The 17,976-nt window shown below is 41.5% G+C and overlaps 1 protein-coding gene across 7 annotated transcripts in view; it reads right to left on the bottom strand.

Annotated features, from left to right (window-relative positions):
- Positions 1 to 17,976, bottom strand: part of dock4b (dedicator of cytokinesis 4b) — a 115,124-nt gene that overhangs the window by 74,676 nt on the left and 22,472 nt on the right. For all 7 annotated transcript variants that reach the window (XM_034863227.1, XM_034863228.1, XM_034863233.1 and 4 more), the window contains exons 2-7: positions 10,597 to 10,680; positions 5,214 to 5,254; positions 3,863 to 3,918; positions 3,684 to 3,780; positions 2,956 to 3,104; positions 1,037 to 1,121 (exon numbers count right to left, since the gene is read on the bottom strand). In XM_034863227.1, coding sequence (XP_034719118.1) covers positions 1,037 to 1,121; positions 2,956 to 3,104; positions 3,684 to 3,780; positions 3,863 to 3,918; positions 5,214 to 5,254; positions 10,597 to 10,680 — 512 coding nt within the window. The remainder of the gene's footprint in view (positions 1 to 1,036; positions 1,122 to 2,955; positions 3,105 to 3,683; positions 3,781 to 3,862; positions 3,919 to 5,213; positions 5,255 to 10,596; positions 10,681 to 17,976) is intronic.

Below are 17,976 nucleotides of genomic sequence, written 5' to 3'. Positions count from 1 at the left end.
TTTGGTGGGTGTGTCTCTAATTTATTGGCTCAGGTCACAGGTGTTACTCAATCTTCAGAGACGTATCTGTAAACTCATGGTAATAAAAAACAGACTCTCCCTGTGGGGTAAAAAATCAAAATGTTCCACTTAGCGCTCCCTCTAGAGGACTGGAGAATATCGGTTGTGTAATCTGGATCCAGCGGTCTTGTCGTTGTATTTGTTTTCAGGGATTGTGTGCTTTTCTTTCTGCGTCGTTGGTGTATTTGCAGCACGTTTGTGTATTGGTTGGGTAGTGTGTATCTCCAGCGTGTTTGATAAATGCTGCTCATGTGTTTTGGCAAATTTATTAAGATGTTTTCTTAATTTGCTTGTGTTTTGTCTATTTGCACGTTTCATTAAGTTGCAGTGCGTTCATCCCTGTCGGCCCCCGTAGTTTTTGTGTGTGGATGGCGGTATTGAACTCCAGTCCCCTTTTTCTTGTCTCAGTATAGGGTAATTGCAGTCATTTGCTCATTTTGTACGCCATTTAACAGAGGTGCATTAAGCTTTCATCCTGCAATGCCTGCTTTTGTTTTGACTAACAAAAAAGAAACGGATGGATTAAGAGCTTTGATTACCGCTGTGAAGGGAAAGCCGTCACAGTGTGTGTGTTTGATACAATTCTCCCCACACTGTATCAGGGCAGAGGAGTGGTTGCCACGGTAACAGTGGTTGGGGCTTGGAGAAAATGGGAAGGGGAAGCAGGGAGCAAACAGTCAGGATAGGAAAGAGAGCAAGAGAGAGGCATGGGAACATTTGGAAGAGGGAGAGATTCAGAATTTTGACTATACTTCCTATTCCTACATGCCCTGATGCCAGTAGCCCACTCAGTGGCTCACACTAAAACTGAGTTTGTTGTGTAATAATAATAATACTGTGAAATATGTGAATATCACTGCAGAGCAGATACGTGTTCTTCTAATCACCTGCACTGCACCACTCTGCTCCCTTAATGAGGTGTAAGTTTGAGAAAAAAGCAGTTCAATATTGCGTGGAGGTTTGGGAGACCACTCACCAGTCTGTAAAGCTCTGTGACGCTGATTTCATCAGGGTCCACCATGCTGAACTCTCGCCTCGGGACCAGGTCCAGGCAGAGTTGTCTGTAACACAAAGATTCATACAGTGTACATGCAATGAGGAAGTGAAGTACATACAGATCAGACACTAGTATTAGAATGATAGTTCATTCATGTCGTAGTCTATAGCGGGCAAAACAGCCAACGTTGACTAAATTGGAATTGTTGGGTTTCTGTAAATTACATCACAGTGTACGGTCTAGACCTGCTCTTTTATGAAAAGCGCAATGAAACTGTTGTTGTGATTTGGCGCTATATAAATAAAATTGAATTGGAATGAATTTATTTGAGCATCAACAACAAAGTGAACAACTGCACAGCTTACCGACCTACACGTGCACAGACACACACCGGTGCTGTCAGATCACCAGTGTCAGTCATTTAAACCAATTTGACAGATCGTCCTCTTCTCTGAGGAACATATGAAACAAAATATCCTCTACTATGCCCGCCGTCCTCTCTCTCTCTCTCTCTCTCTCTCTCTCTATTACTTTCTCTCTCCTTTTCCTCTTCCTACCCTCCTCTAGGCTGGCCTTTTTATGTGGACCAAAGCAGCATACTAGAGTGTGCCTCCTTGTCAGCAATAAAAGAGACAGGCTTGGTCAACCATACAACAGCCCACAGCGAGGGACTGTCCACCCATCTCCTCACAAAGGGCGCGCACAAGTGTGTGTGTGTGTGTGTGTGTGTGTGTGTGAGGACAGCCCACAGCAGGGGAATGAAGGAGAGTGAAGGGTGAGGACAGACATAAAGAGAGAATGACAGAAGTTGGGAGATTTTTTATATTTTATTACTACGGCATGGGAGGAAAGAGAGGGAGGGTGGAGAGAGTGCTGTCTTTGTGAGGGGGAAAGAGATTTGATTGAGTGAGGAGTGTGTGCCTGCAGGGATGGTAGGTGACAACAAAAGACAGAGGAGCAAGGACAGAAGAAAGAGTCGGAGAGATACAGAGTCTGCAAAAGAAGGCAAGACAAGTTAGAGAGTTGCAGAAGGCTCCAGTTTTTTTTGGTTCCAGGAACTATGGCATTAAAACTAAAGTTTTGGTCCTTGGTTTCTCCAGTCTCACAGGTGGTTTCCTGAGTTATTAAACTGCCCATATTATGAAAAAAAAAATTCTGGGATTTGGGGTGTTATTTTGTGTCTCTGGTGCATCCACACAAATACAAACTTGGAAAAAAAACATCCATGCTGTTTTGAGTGAGATACGGGTTTCTGAATGTCCTCTGCCTTCAGTCTCCGGGTGAGCTGTTACAACACACACTAGTTCACCATATTCTACAAAAGAACTGCTTCCATGTCCCTGTTCTGCCGGTATTCCACATTTGCCCTCGTTTAAAAGACGTTTCCCAACTAATCCTGCCTTGTCCTGACCAAAGCTGGAGAAAGAGTTATCTAGCTGATGTGATCTTACCTAGCTACTGAGCATGTGCAGCACCCAAAAAAGATCGTGAAAAAGCGTGATGTCTCACTCTGTAGCTAAAACAGACACCCAAGCACACCGGGTGAAAAGAGGATCTGGAGCAATGTGCGGTACAACAAAAATATGGTGTTTTTTAAAAATGAAAATCAAAATACAATTATGAACCTGAAAATGAGTTCTGGTTCATAACTGTATTACCATGCGACAAAACACAAATTCCATGTGATGGATTGCTGATCTTAAGTAAGCCTCTAGTTACTGGTATTTGACTATAAAATGAATGGAAACTGATTGCAGAAAGAGTGCAGAGGGAAGAAAATAAATCTTAAAACTAGTAGTAAAGTTTTACATAACTATGTTTTATGACCTAAAACATAAAAAAAAAAAAAACCATAAAAACTTAGATGTGGCAGTTTGAGATGGAGAAAATGAACTCACTCGTTGCCCCAGTCCAATCTGGCTGTGATGTGCTGCTTGACGTCCCTCATGCGGTCATGGGTGAGATGGCCCACCAGCACCTGCCTCCTCAGGTCCAGGATTTCGTTCATCACATGCCAAAGTCGGTGGAACAAATCCCCTTCATTCTTCTGCAGGAATAGGAAACAGTAGGAGGGACGGAGAAGGAAAGAACGAGTGGAAAAGCACAGGGAGTTGGTCAAAAGCGGTGATTGAAAGGGGAATTTGCCAGAAGGAAACGTGAAATGACAGAGGGAAAGACGCAGATAAGATGAAAATATACAGTTGCATCGAGCAACCCAAAAACATAAGTGAAAACCAAGTGACAGGATACACATTAGAGAGCCAAATCAACATTGAGAGGAACAGAGCAACCCACAGAGAGAAGCAGAAAGAGGGATTTAAATGGATTTGTGCAAATTAGCTCGAGTGTCCTGCTGCTTTTTTGCCGCAAATGTATGCACTTTGATCTGCAAGTATTCATCAGCTCAATTTAATCAGCACCCCAGATAGCTTAATAGGCCACAAACACAATCAATCCAACTAATGAATGTGTATGAAAAGGCTTTGAGTGTTTGCGGCTTATGATTTACCCAGGGCCAAATAAATTCCCTTCGTGAGAAACCTAAAAAAGGCAGCTTCACTTAGGTGGTAGTGATATTCAAAATCGATGCGTGTGTGTGTGTGTGTGTGCGTGTTTAGATACTTACCACATAAAGTTGTTTCCACATGGCACCCCAGTCTCGCAACGTCGATGTCATCTCTGTGATGACGGAGTCTTCAACAGGAATGACTGTCTCAAATTGTCTACAAATATACACAAAAAGAGTTCAAACCTCTACAACGACACACAGGAATGAGAGGGGAGGAAAACATTGGCATTACTTACCCTTTATTCTTAACGTGGGCATTCTTCAAGTGGATGTAGCTGGATGGGAAGATCCCCTTTGAGCAATAGAGAAACAGGTTAATGAGAAGTGTTCAAAATGTTCAGCAAGCCAGTCTGTTAGCATGTGGCTAATATGATGCAAATGTTGTTACAGTGAGAAGTGTGTTTATGGGTTAATAGAAGTACGGCGAAGGAAGAGCGTAGTAGACAAAGAGATTAAAGCAAGTAGCATTGGGAGACAAAAAAAGATGAAACGTTTTTGTATGTGTGTTTGTGTGCGCCCTGTTTGAGGGTAATAAACCGCAAGCTGCTCCCTATTGACTTGGGGAGATCAAAGCAGAACTTATGTTTAAGTATCTGAGGATAAATGCAACACACTTGCACAGACAGAGACTCTGAACACACACCTACAGTAACACTTTACTCCCAACTTGGTTTATGTTATCACGTTCTCCTACACAAGAGCTTTTAAAAGCCACATCTACAACTGTCAGTTTGGGTTTTTATTTTCACACCATAAGCAGAAAAAGACTTAATGGTGTCAAATGGTCTTGGATTTCAGATATTTCTATTAAACCAGAATTAACAAACTATTATTAAACTGTATGTAATTGATTTGCTTATAACCTTATGTTTTCTGTGAAAAATAGTCTATTATCAGACAAGTTGTTTTTGTGAGTCTAGTTGTCATTAGACTTATGTTGAGGTTGAAGTAAAACTGAGCTCTGTAAGAAATGAAACTTAACTCCACATAGCGAAACGGAGAATTTGCCTTTGAAAACAATTATTTCTAAAAACTCTGGCCAGAGTGGAGGTTTTGGAAATCTTCTTTTGCAAGTCTGTATGTAAATCTGAGACAAACGGAGGTTTAGGCAGCCGAGGAAGTGAGGAAGAGAATAGAGAGGAAGTGATTTGTTGCTATTTTCAGAATTCTGATTGGCTACCGTGGTTTAAAGCTTCTCGTTACACTGACTACAGGTTTGGCATGCTCTTGACGGCATAAATACACAGGTACGTGTAAACAAACACTTTTCTGAAAACTGACAGCTGTGCACAATGTTATTTTTAAAACCGGTTGAAATGAAATGAATGTTTATGAAAATAGCCAGCCACGTGTGAACATAGTCTTAATGGATACAGGGGCAGCATCAAAACACATGTGGCTTATGTGTCCAACAATAAGCACCACACACAAGTTAATCTGCCACTGAGAGTTGTCATCTAAGCTGGTGGAAGTGCTAGTTGAGGCTAACAATGATAAGCCTGGGGGACACTTTTAACAGTTGAATAAGGGTACAAATAAGTTATAGGCAACCTGAAGATGCGAAAAACAACCCATTCACACGCTTACCTTGATATTTGGATTCTTCAGGATGAATCCTCGGAACCAGCCTGCAGAAACAAAGCACTATGTCACCATTTCCAACACATCACTATGAATAATACACCTTAAAATCGTTATATCTGGCTTAGACTGCCCGACACACAAGAAGAGAAAGTGGCGATATGTGGGATACTAAACTTTTACTAGGAGAAGGTGTGTGAATGTGTGTGTGTGTGTGGGAGAGAGAGGTTGTGTGTGTGATTTAATGACAATGACCAAATCCTTCTGACAGCTGTATGTACAGTGGGGTTCAAAAGTTTGGGCACCCCAGGTAAAAATTTGTATTAATGTGCATGAAGAAGCCAAGAAAAGATGGAAAAATCTCCAAAAGGCCTTAAATGACAGATTAGACATTCGTATTATATGTCACAAAAAGTTGTATTTTATTTCCATCAGTTACACTTTGGGTTGTTTGTTCATTCATGTTTATTGTCCCCATGGGGAAATTACGTTGCAGTAAAAAAAAGAAATCACATCACATGGTATTTAAAACAACATTAGGACAGACAAGACAGGGAAGAAGAAAAACCATAACATGTATACATTGCCACTCATAAAATAGACCAAGGCACTATGGGGGAGGGGAGGGGATAAGGGTTCCAGACCAGCTGGAAGAAAGGTAAATAAAAAACAAAAAAACAAATCAAATAACAGAAAACAAAAAAAATGGCGCCTGCAAAAGTTTGGGAATCCTGCAGAGTTGTACTGCTCCCTTTGGCAAGTATCACAGCTTGGAAACACTTCTTGTAGCCAGACAAGAGTCTTTCAATTCTTGTTTGAGGTATCTTTGCCCATTCTTCCTTCCAAAAGACTTCCAGTTCTTTGAGATTTCTGGGCTGACTGTCACCCACTGCTCTTTTAAGGTCTATCCATAGATTTTCAATTATGTTTACAGTAGGTCAGGAGATTGTGAAGGCCATGGCAAAACTTTCAGTTTACGCCTCTTGATGTAATCCACCGTGAATTTTGAGGTGTGTTTAGAATCATTATCAATTTTTAGGAGCCATTCTCTCTTTAACTTTTTCACTTCAGCTTTTTCACAGATGGCATAAAGTAAGCGTCCAAAATTTGCTGAAATTTTATTGAATCCATTTTTCCTCCTACTCGAAATGTTCCCTGTACCACTGGCTGCAATATAACCAAAAAGCACAATTTATCCCCCCCTCATGCTTAACAGTTGGACAGAGGTTCTTTTCATTAAATTCTGTGCCCTTTCTCCTCCAAACGTATCTTTGCTCATTCCGGCCAAAAAGTTCAATTTTAAACTCATCGGTCCACAGAACTTGTTTCCTCAATGCTTGTCTATATGTTCATTTGCAAACTTCAAATGCTGATTCTTGTGGTGACGACGTAGAAGAGGTTTTCTTCTGATGACTCTTCCATGAAGACCATGTTTGTATAAGTATCTCTTTATAGTGGAATGGTGTAACACAACTCCAATGTCTGCCAGGTCTTTCTGGATGGATCGTGCAGTCAAACGTGGGTTTTGACTTGCTTTTCTCACAATCCTGCGAGCTGTTCTGTCTGATATTTTCTTAGTCTTCCAGATCTTACTTTAACTTCCACTTTTCCTGATGACTACCACTTCTTAATTACTTTCCAAAACAGAGGATATTGGCCTCTGAAAACCCTTTGCTATCTTCTTATAGCCTTCTCCTGCTTTGTGAGGGTCAACTATTTTCAGTTTCAGTTTTCTAGACAAATGCTTAGAAGAAGCCATGGTGCTGATTGTTGGGTCAAGGTTGGATGAGTCTGGGCATTTAAAACCTTAAGATGGACATCACATGGTCTTTCCAGAACGATGATTAAGAACAATCCATGACACTGTCAAGTACCAGCTTTCCAAAGGGGGCGGTGCATGCTAGAAAATCTGCAGGGTGCCCAAACTTTTGCAGACACCATTTTCTTTTCTGTAATTTTGAAAGTGTAAATGATGGAAATAATATCTAACTTTTTGTGAGGTATTATACAAATGTCTAATCTGTCATTTGAAGCGTTTTGGAGATGTTTCCATATTTTCTTGGCTTCTTTATACACATTAATACAATGTTTTACCTGAGGTGCCCAAACTTTTGAACCCCACCGTACATATAAGCCTCACAAGCCTACTAGACATACTGTATATTCCAATTCCATGTCATGTGAAAGAGGACTGAGACATAAACGGATTGCTGACTGGGTACCTCACTGCCAACTGAATAACTTCCCACTGTCAATTATAATCTCCACCACCACCATTTTAGATTTTTTCATACGTCATCGAAGCACTCAAATGCATTGCGGTACTAAGTAACTTGTTGGTTGTTGTTTGTTTGCCAAACTTTGTTCCCACAGACCACAGGCTAATGCACAGCAGAGTGAAGAAACAAAGCCACCAAAGACCCTGTTAACCTCACCATGATTGTATCATAGCAACTGTGAAAAGAAAGCAGAAACAGAAAAAAATGTGATAAAGCTGTGGCTTGCATACATTCAAACACTTCAATTTGGCCTCAAGCCAAAACCCAGAACTGATAGAAAGAATCTAATACATTTATATCGGAGGCTTTTCCAGACTGACGGTTTAAGCTCATCCCAATGTTGCAGTCATTGTAAGTCCCTCTAGATAAGAGCATTAGCTAAATAGCTCAAATGTAAATGCATTAGATTATTATAATCACTGTTGGTTGTCGCTAGAGCATCTGTGACTTAGGTAGTATTTTCTCCCTGATTTGTTTCAGGCATGTATGATCAGAATAGCATTAAGTAATGTGTCTGGGTTCGCACTGTGATTCCCAACCAGGGGTAGGATACATGTACATTTGCCAGGGAGTGTGTAAAGATTGAAGTAGCTCAGCTAGTTTGAAAAAAAAAATGGGCTGACTGTACAGCTCACACTTCAACTAACCTGAAACAGCTGGCACCTGAACCCCTCATGTTGTTATTTAGAAAGCAAAACTAGTTAACAAGGGAGCTAATAAATGAACAAACTAACATCCACTTCTAAGATCCTTTGAAATTAACACATTTGGAACATGAAACATTGGGTGGCATCTATGAGGGGGGACTTAAGCTCATCTGATTGGGGTGGGGGGGTACATTAGATAAAACAGTTAGAAACCCCTGTTTTACATCACACTTGACAGTGTACTCAAATGACAAAATTTCAAAAGAGCCATTGACTTGCCAAGTAAAAAATCTATTATTAAGGCAGTGCTTTTACAGACAGGAGCCACATGTCAGCAAAGAGACTTTCACATGATAAGCTCATGTGTTTTGAAGTGTCAACAGTATCAACAGGAGGCAGACCCATTAGTCTGTCTTCTCTGCTGTCAGCAGCCCGTCTCTCAGCCCCTGCTTGCTGGCAGGATTTTGATTTTGTTCCTCTCTTCTGGGCCAAGCATTCCGCTGGCTGTGCTATTGTCTACTTCAGCTGGGCCTTTTACCGCAGTGTCACAACCCTCTGACTGGCTGGCTGCACAACTGTCTGCTCGACTAGCTGCCTTGCTGACTCTCTTGGTGTGAGTGTGTCACCCAAAAGGAAGTGAGACAGAAGAGTGTCAAGAACTCTGGAAGACGGAGGTGTGTCTATGTTTGAGCACGGTTGCTTATTTATGCTAAGGTGTGGATGAGAATACGGCTTTGGGGTGGTTAGATGATTGCATATCATTCTGGAAATTAAAAAAAAGGACAGAGAAAGAGGGAGAGAGAAAACAAAGCAAAAGAGGGAGATATAACAGACGGCAAAAGAGAAAGCGAAGAGGAGAAGGCCAGAAGAGGAGAAAAGCAGGCTCAGCGTGGGCAGGAAGGCGGGAAATGCAGCCAGTTCGGTGGTACAGGAAACAGGCATTCCACAGGCATTCATCATCACAGACATGATGCTACTCATTTGGTGTGCACACTGCACAACGATATCACTTAAAAAGATATAAGTGTCAAATACCCAAGGTTAACTTTTTGTAATGGATCAACAAACACACATCTAAGCGTGTGTTTGTCTGTAAAAGTCATTGCCAATTAATGGGTCTTTTTCTGGGCCTGTTTGTGGTTGCCTGCATACATCTGTGGATCAACGGGAGTGTGTGTGCATGTGCATGTGCAGCTCAGTCAGTGTGTGCATGCATTTATCAATTATTCGTGATAGATTTAATATGTTAAATCCTAGAGTATAACATTTTTCACATGGATTCCCTTGGTCTACAGGGCCTATATTTTATAAAATGAGGAAGTGATACCTAATACATTAGGAAATTTGTAAGTGCGTGTGTTCACTTCACTACTCATGCGCAAGCAATTGCTTTCCTTACGTGTACTTTTTGGTTTAATTTTACCTTTTTTTCCTCACAGAAAGCATCTATTTTTAATAGGGCTGTCAAATGATTAAAATTTTTAATCAAATTAATCAGAATTTTCAGTGGATTAATCAGGATTAATCACTATTTGCAATTACACCTGAATCCTAACCATTTTGTTTCTGAAATGCATACCAAAAGATAAATAACAGGACACAGATACATAATTTTAATATTATGTGCACTGTCAGTCGCAATGGTTGTCGTCTTGCCCTCGATGTCCTCTAACGTGCAACAGAAAGGAACTGGTCTTTACAAGCCTCCTCAGTTTTTAATATAGTCAGCGCAAAAGAAGAAATGTGCCGTTGCTCCGAGGTAATTGTTGTTACTCACTGATGTCCAGTGGTCTCCTGTCAGGGCCATGTGATTTACCTGAGCCGAGACCTCTTTCCTTTTTTCGTGTTCATAGAGCTCGTGGATTTTCGTCGTAACTGTGGCTCTTGACGGTGGCGTATAGGATGAGTCTTGAGACGCCACTTCAAAACATCAAGGAAACTTCTACAAGGAGTCTTCTACAATGCTAATGGGTCTACAATCCTTTGCAATCCATTTTGCTATTGTGTTGGTCAAATTATCTGAGGTTGATTTTGTTAATGGCCTGCGAACATTCAACGTTGTCTGGCGCAAACCACTTGCTGAACCTGACGGCCCGGCAAACGCATGTTTGGCGTTGACGTGGTACCTCGAGCTTGAACAGCTCCGGTGAAATTGAAACTCCTCGTTACAAATCTTGCAAATAACCTTGTACTTGTTAACTGTACCATCATCATTCTTTATATATTTGAATCCGTCAACAGGCCCACTCTGCTCACCTTGCTCCATCTCGCCTCTAGCTCCCAACCACTTTCCTGACCTGAATAATTCGTTACACTGCGCATGCGTGAAATGCGTTAAAAAAATTGACGTAATTAACAACAAACAACTAATTAACGTCGTTAACGCGCTATTTTTGACAGCCCTAATTTTTTAAGTAATATACACCTATATACTAAGTGTGTAACGTGTTCACTGCACTGTACCTTCACATTTCTCCAGGATCTGCACCGTGTCTCCGATTTCCAGCGGGAGGCCATGCTGGACAGTCCCTCGGAAACTGACCAGCACTGCAAGAAAAAGAGGCATAAAACACCCACATGAGTTATTTTAACATTTGATTTTAGTTATGCAAAGTGAGGAAAAGGTCTGAAGACATAAGCAGAGTGATACAAAACAAAAACCTTTCTGAAAAATAACACAGAGAGGAGGTGCAATCAATAATCTGTGTAGGTGAAATAAAATCAAAGCTTATATAAATAATGAAATATCTCTGGTGTGTTTCTGCACAAACTCATACACCACACACTCAAACTTACATAAATATATTTTTTCTCATACCGAATATCTCAAGTTTCATTTTAATATAATTTGAAGACTGACCCTTTCAAACAAGTACAATCATGAAGAGAAAAATTGAAAACATTAACTTTTGGAAGGTCTGGATGGACTATTACAGCAATCTGAACATGTTCAGTAGCACCACCCAGGGGTCACAAATCAATTGCCGTGATGCCGAGACAGAAGGACCTGCCTGTTTTTGATTCACCTTGGACTACTGTAGTGATTCTTTCCCTACTGAGGGACTCGCCAGCAGCAACCTTAGAGAAATGCACAGGTGGTAAAATAAGATATCTAAGTTCTACAGACCTGAAACAGCCACTTACTGAAACCGTGTTTATATGACAAAAGCTATGAGAGTTGAGCTGACCCAGGTTATGCTCCAGGAGTCAAATATACAGACATGTCAAGTTCTTACACATTTTCTATTTTCCAAATCAAATCGAAAAAGATAAGGGAACAGTTATACGGATGGACTTAAAGGGGCATGTTTTTAAAGTCTAAAAAATAACCTCTGGTGGTGTGGTCAGGGTGGTTTTGGTTTGGCCTTGAAGACTAAATCATTTATAACAGAAAGCCTGTGATACAAACTGTGGGAGTGAGTTTGCACGACAGGGCTTTTTACCAGGCTTGGTGGATCTGATAAAGGGAACTAATAGAGTTGCATTTGGGGAAGTGTAGAATCCAAGCTTTTGGAAGCTTGACCCACACTAAGGACTAAAAGACCGGATATCTCTGCAACACCATTTTCAACATCAATCTTCCATTCCATTTACATTCGTAATCTGTTTCCTAAGAGTCCCATAAAAGTGCAATACTAAAATCGCTGAGAGTATCCCTTTAAGAAAAAGTAGAATTTATAAGGATTACCTTACTTACAGAAAGATGCTGATGGTCCATTAGCAGTGATAGGTATTTTGCGCTTTGAGAGTGTAATAGCCATCAGAAGTGAGTGTCAGCTGATCATCTCTTTAAAAACAGAACCGGGTCCCGCTGACTTGCTCACTGCAGGAGCCTGACACACACCCACACAACACCCACACACCCCCACACACACCCACACACAAACACTCTTAAACCTGCGTGTACTGCACCCACATGTCAACTAAAACACATGGATATTCAGTTAGAAACAAAACACGCAACCGCTGACAGATCCATCCACACACAAACTGTAGAAATGTCTTCTCATACTCTTACATAGACAGCAAAAATACACAAGTAGCCCATTCAAACTGTGATGTTAGCAAGCACACAATGCGTGTGCATTTACACATGGACACACGCAGAGGAAAAAAGACAGCTTCACTAGGACTTGGGGTGGAAACGTATAACAAGTCCTTTCCCTGCCATGCAGAACTGAGAGGGATCTCACTACAAATTGGGTGGAGAGAATTTCCTTTTATTCTGCCTTCTGGGGCTCGTCCAGTGTCCCTGAACGCAGAGATTATATTTAATCCAAGCCAATTTAAAGACAGCGAGTCCCCCCCCCCCCCCGAGTACAAACATCGTGGACATACAGGTATAATGGTTCATAGACTGCTGAAGACATATGGGCGCTTTTGAATGAAAATTGGCAAAAACTAAAAAAGATTAACTTTTTTTCTTGGCAGAGTAGCCCACTACCCAAGAGAGGATTCAGTTGAATTACCTTTCCACCCAACCCTCTCATGTTGACATTGAGATCAAGTCTGCTGATGAAATCAAACAGCAGCTAGACACTCTGTGCTGTCTGTATCTCTGTGTGTGTGAGTGTGCTAGTCTGTGTCTTTCTGCATTTTATGTTGAAGCTTTGCCAACTCCTTGTTATCCCTCGAGCTGCAGACACACTATCTTTACAAGGGATTTGTCACAAGTGCACATCTGACTTTGTAATTCATTCAAAGACCAACCGCTTGGTGCACCCACATAGAGAAATGCAAAACTTGCCTACTTTTTGTACTTCATTCAAAGCCCAATCACTCACGCACACACAAGAGCACACAGAGGCAATCACAGCAAACACACTCACAAAGTGTGCCCAATGCATGAATTATCCAAGTGACTCTCCCAGCAGTCAACTAAATTATTCAGTTCAAGTCATTCAAGTCGCTTTTTTTTCTGCTGTGAAATGAAAGCATATTGCCTGTCAATCCAAAAGCCAGCTGCTGTCTGTCTGTCTGTCTCTAACTGCCTGTCATCCGTCTGCCTCAGGCGATCTGTCAACTCTTGGGCTTGCTAACCGCCAAATGATGCAATGAGGACACAGAAAAGGTGCTTACACTTGAGGGAATTGATTTGTTGTTGCATTGTCCCTTTCGCTGGGAATTGCGGGATGTCTACTATTATGCCGGAAAAAAGAGAACAGCAAGTACATACACATGGACAGAAAGATGCCAAACGACTGACCCATAAATAAACGGACCATATCAAATTGCATGAGCTAAACAAAACTAGATGTGTTTATGCTCAAATATGACATGAACAAACAAACATTGGCGTCTATTAAACTTGTTAGACCCATTTTCCAGATGATGTCCAATGACTAGCATTTCAGCCACCAAAAGGCAAACTGACACATCAAAATTCTGTGATTCAATGTGACACCAGCTAACTGGGTCATGGCGAGGATGCTGCTATTCATGAGCAGACTATCGTCCTAAACTAGACATTACTCAAAGATGGCAATCTCGAAGAACCATGTACATATGGTTAAACAAAAGACAACAATAGAGTGACACAGACAGATGCAGGGGAAAAACTACATATATAGTCAAGCTTCTGGAGAGAAAACAAGAGAAGCGAGGGAATCTAAACTGACAAATGCATGAACAGAGGAACAGAGAGCAAAATATAGAGACGAAACCCCAATTCAGAGGGTCTCTGGTGGAGAGCTGGTGGTTTAACACTGATGCAGTCTGTCACTGGGTCTTCATGGGGCTAACATGGCTGCACCCATCTCCATCATGTCGTCTCTTTGGACGGAAGGTGGAAGGTGAAAAGCTCAACGTTATATTCACTCATAATAGTGTAACGTATAAGTGACGTTAAAATCATTCTTTATCAAGTACTCAACCCATTTTTAAATAACATTGACTTACTGTATATACAATTTGGAAACCGAAATTTCCACAATGGATTTATTGTACAAAGACACTGTAATTCCAGGCTAGATTAAGATACCTCTAAAATAAGAACTACAATCACTTCTAAGACCTCTTTAAATTTCTCTTCTTCTAATAAAAAATTAAGTCTTTACACTCTACTGATTTGGAGATATTGAATATGACATAAAACATCGTCGACACACTGAGGTTTAACTGACAGAAACCACATGGGATCTTGAAGTCAGAGGTTGCATTTTGATTTCTTAAATTGCACTTCCAATTTGCCTTAACTTATGAGGACTTTTTTATGTGTGTTGGTAGTTTGCAAGTGCATTCTGCTGAGCAATAGAGATCCCTAGAAAGTCTACTGGCTCGGATTAGGATTGCATGTGTTTTAGGCTGCCACTTGAAGTCAAGGCCTGTCAAACCACGTTACATTTGGTTGGCTCATCACTCTGTCTAAGCCCTTTAGAAGAGCAAATCCTGCCACAGGCCCAGAGTAAGCAGAACAACCCCTCCTTCAAAAAAAGAGACAACTGAATGAGGTAGGTATACTCCCAGTGATCAAAGCGTATTATTATGTTGCAGTTGGACTCAATATTTTTTTACATAAAATTAAAAAACATTAAAGACCCATGAAGACAACACAGCTTTTTTTGCACAAAACAACATGGAAAATTTCATTCAAAGCGCTCATTAATGTGCTTTTTAACTTCATTAGTATGATCCTTTCTTCTCTCCAACTGATCTGACACTGATTCACGTGCATAATCTCCTCCCACATGTTAATTAGATAGCATTTATTTCATTAATATGCTAATTAGACAACACAGTAACTGATGAAGCTGCACTGGCCTCCATTGCTGCCAAAAGTAAAGCTGGCTACACACTGGCTGCGTTGCGTGAGCGTGGCGTTTCTGTTGCGTGGCGGCTGCGTGGCGGCTGTGTGGATGTTTCTGTGTCCTACACACCACAAATGGGTCTGACGTGGCGCTGCTGCTAGGTGACGTACAGGGAGGGTTTGGATCCCCCTTCGACATATGGAGAGACAGTTATAATATTTAGGCTACTGATTTGATTAAAGTAAGACAATGTCAGCAGTATTGACAGAAAAATAGGTTACCGAATATTTTGTTCTGTATGACAGGTGACATATTTGAATATTTTGCCTGGAAACACTTCCAACACGCTCGCGTGCCAAATGAAAAGTAGGCGTCGTTGTTTCTATTTCTAACATGCACGCATTTTCGGGGTGGCTTGAGCCACACGTGAGACGTGCCTGTCGCACGCGGGCAATGTGTTAACGCTAACCTGTTAACATGGAAATAAAACATACAAAATAAAAAACAGACACGCCACGCAGCTGACACGCTCACGCAACTCATCCAGTGTGTAGCAAGCCTAAGAATCACGAATATCTAATTTGTGCGTGGGAATATACTGTACATGTGAGCATTATGAAACATGTACAGCCGCACAAGCAAACACAGATTTAAAAAAAAAAAAAAAAAAAAAGCTTAATGAGTTGATTGCAAAGAAGAGTGATATCCAGAACCGGGAAGCAATGCTTGTGTTCATCCTCTTTCTAACAAATTTACAAGGTAAACACTCTAAAGAGCACCTAACGCACAGAACAGAAAGTAACCTACACCAATAAACATCTTCACTTCCTCATGCTGCACATCCTGAGTTCTGAAAGTCCACCATCAAAAAGATTAACACTTTCAGAACAGCATTTGCCAAACCAAAAGTGCTTTTTATTCCAGCAATGTGACTAAAACATTCCTACTCAGACCAAAACCAGCCCAGCTATGTTTTGTCTTAGCCAAACTCATGCACACTCTGTTCCTAACCAAAGGATTCAGGCATTTATATTTCTATGTGGTTAGGTAAAAGGGGCCAAAATACTATACGCGTCCCACCGCCTCATGGATTCAAGGCAGTGAGCCTGTAAATGTGGTTAATAGCACACAATGACTTATTTGGGGATCTGGTACAGTAAGAAAACCACAAAGATGTGTTCATGCGTATATGAGGCACGCTTGCAGGCACAAAAACACACAAAGTCACACCAGTGTGACAGAGCAGAAGAGGTATCTGACAGCTTTAGTGTGAGCTGGAGACAGATTAAGCCGGTGTGTGTGTGTACTTGTGTGCATCTGCAAAAGGTTATTTCTCTGGTTGAGCTTGGAATGCTGGGAAGTGGCATCATGCATTTTAAAGAAGGGGAATCAACAGGGGGTCGGCAGGGGGAGAAGAGAGTAAGCAGACGGTTGAAAGTAGCGGCGCTGAGAAGGCCTCAAACAGAACTCAATTTAGAAGTTGGTGCACACACACAGAAAGATAAAACACACACACACACACACACACACACACACACACACACACACACACACACACACACACACACACACACACACACACACACACACACACACACACACACACACACACACACACACACACACACACACACACACACACACACACACACACACACACACACACACACGTGTGTGTGGACCTAGTGGTCTGATAGGCATTGCAGACAAAAGCCATGGCCCACAGAATCACCCAGGAGGAACGGCTTTCATTTCACTTTCTTCATTGCTGGCGACAGGTTCCTTTCGCGGCCTTTGTGTGCGTTGAGATAGCAACAGCCATCACATAGCCTCTCACTGGCAACAATAACCCTTCGCTCAAATCACACTGTTGGAGCAGAAGCTCTGAAAGCAGAGTTTTTCTGAGGAATGTTATTACTTTTTTGAAATGGCTGCATGACAAAAAGTGCAGCACAGGGATCAGTTTCATTTTAGCACTGCCTCAGAATCAAAGATGTGAGCTTTTTATACCTACAGTACTGTATCTGATGCATGAAAGAACTCAAAAAATAAATACAAGCTGTGCAGATGACACACACAGCGAGGTATTAAAAAACACACTGAGTTGTGTATTACACTTTCTAAAGAAAGGGCAGCACACATTCAACATGGAAAAAAGTTACACTTTTGCTCCAGCATAAAGTGCAGGATGACAGAGAGCAACAAACGCAAAAGTCAGTCTGTCCTACTGGCCTGAGCAGGAGAAATCATAACTGACTCAGATTAAATAGAAATATAGGTCACTGTGCTAAACCTCACCTCATTCCCAGGCATTAATCTGACTCTATGTGTGTGTGTGTGTGTGTGTGTGTGTGTGTGTGTGTGTGTGTGTGTGTGTGTGTGTGTGTTAGGGTAAGTTAAGTGCATGCTTAGATAGCCCACTGATGAAGTTGAGACGAGATGCTTATTATAATCCTTTTAAGGATGTTTTATGTCGCCTGCATACATTTGTGATTTTCTCACTTTTCTGTATCAAGCAGTGAGTATTTTGAAGTACTTTGTACAATTCCTTAAGCAACTAAAGCAGACATCTTTTTTTGGGGGGGGGCGGGAATATTATTTTTGGGGGCTTTTCCCTTTATTTTAGAGTAACAGTGGATAGACAGGAAAGGTGGGAGAGAGATGGGGGAAGAAAGGGCCACAGGTCAGATTCGACCCCGGGCCGCTGCAAAGGCTCCTGCGTACATGGGGCCAATCATCCCAATCCTCATTTCTAATCCCTTGTCACTTTCCTATAGTTCATCTCTTTTATACCTTGGCATAGCTTATCACAGCCAGGGAGGTAGGGACACTGAATGGCATAAGGGATACTTCCTGGGACTGGGTTGACTGGCGTTCTTGCCAAAAACGAACCAGCTCATATTTCATGAGGAAGCGATTCGACGCCAGCTCTCCCAGGAGGACAAGAGGAAGTCTGTTGAGGTTCCACCAAAATTCAACTCCGGTGTTTTTATGTCTGTACATAAACAAACTGAACCAAACAAGTCAGGTGTGAAGGATAATTCATCATCTTCACCTGGAATCTTGCCCCTTATGACCTCACACCCTTTCTCTGCTT

This window comes from Etheostoma cragini, chromosome 23, assembly GCF_013103735.1.
Source record: "Etheostoma cragini isolate CJK2018 chromosome 23, CSU_Ecrag_1.0, whole genome shotgun sequence".
Taxonomy (NCBI): domain Eukaryota; kingdom Metazoa; phylum Chordata; class Actinopteri; order Perciformes; family Percidae; genus Etheostoma; species Etheostoma cragini.
Note: the sequence above shows the minus strand (reverse complement) of the source record. Positions and strands in the feature narration are given on the sequence as shown.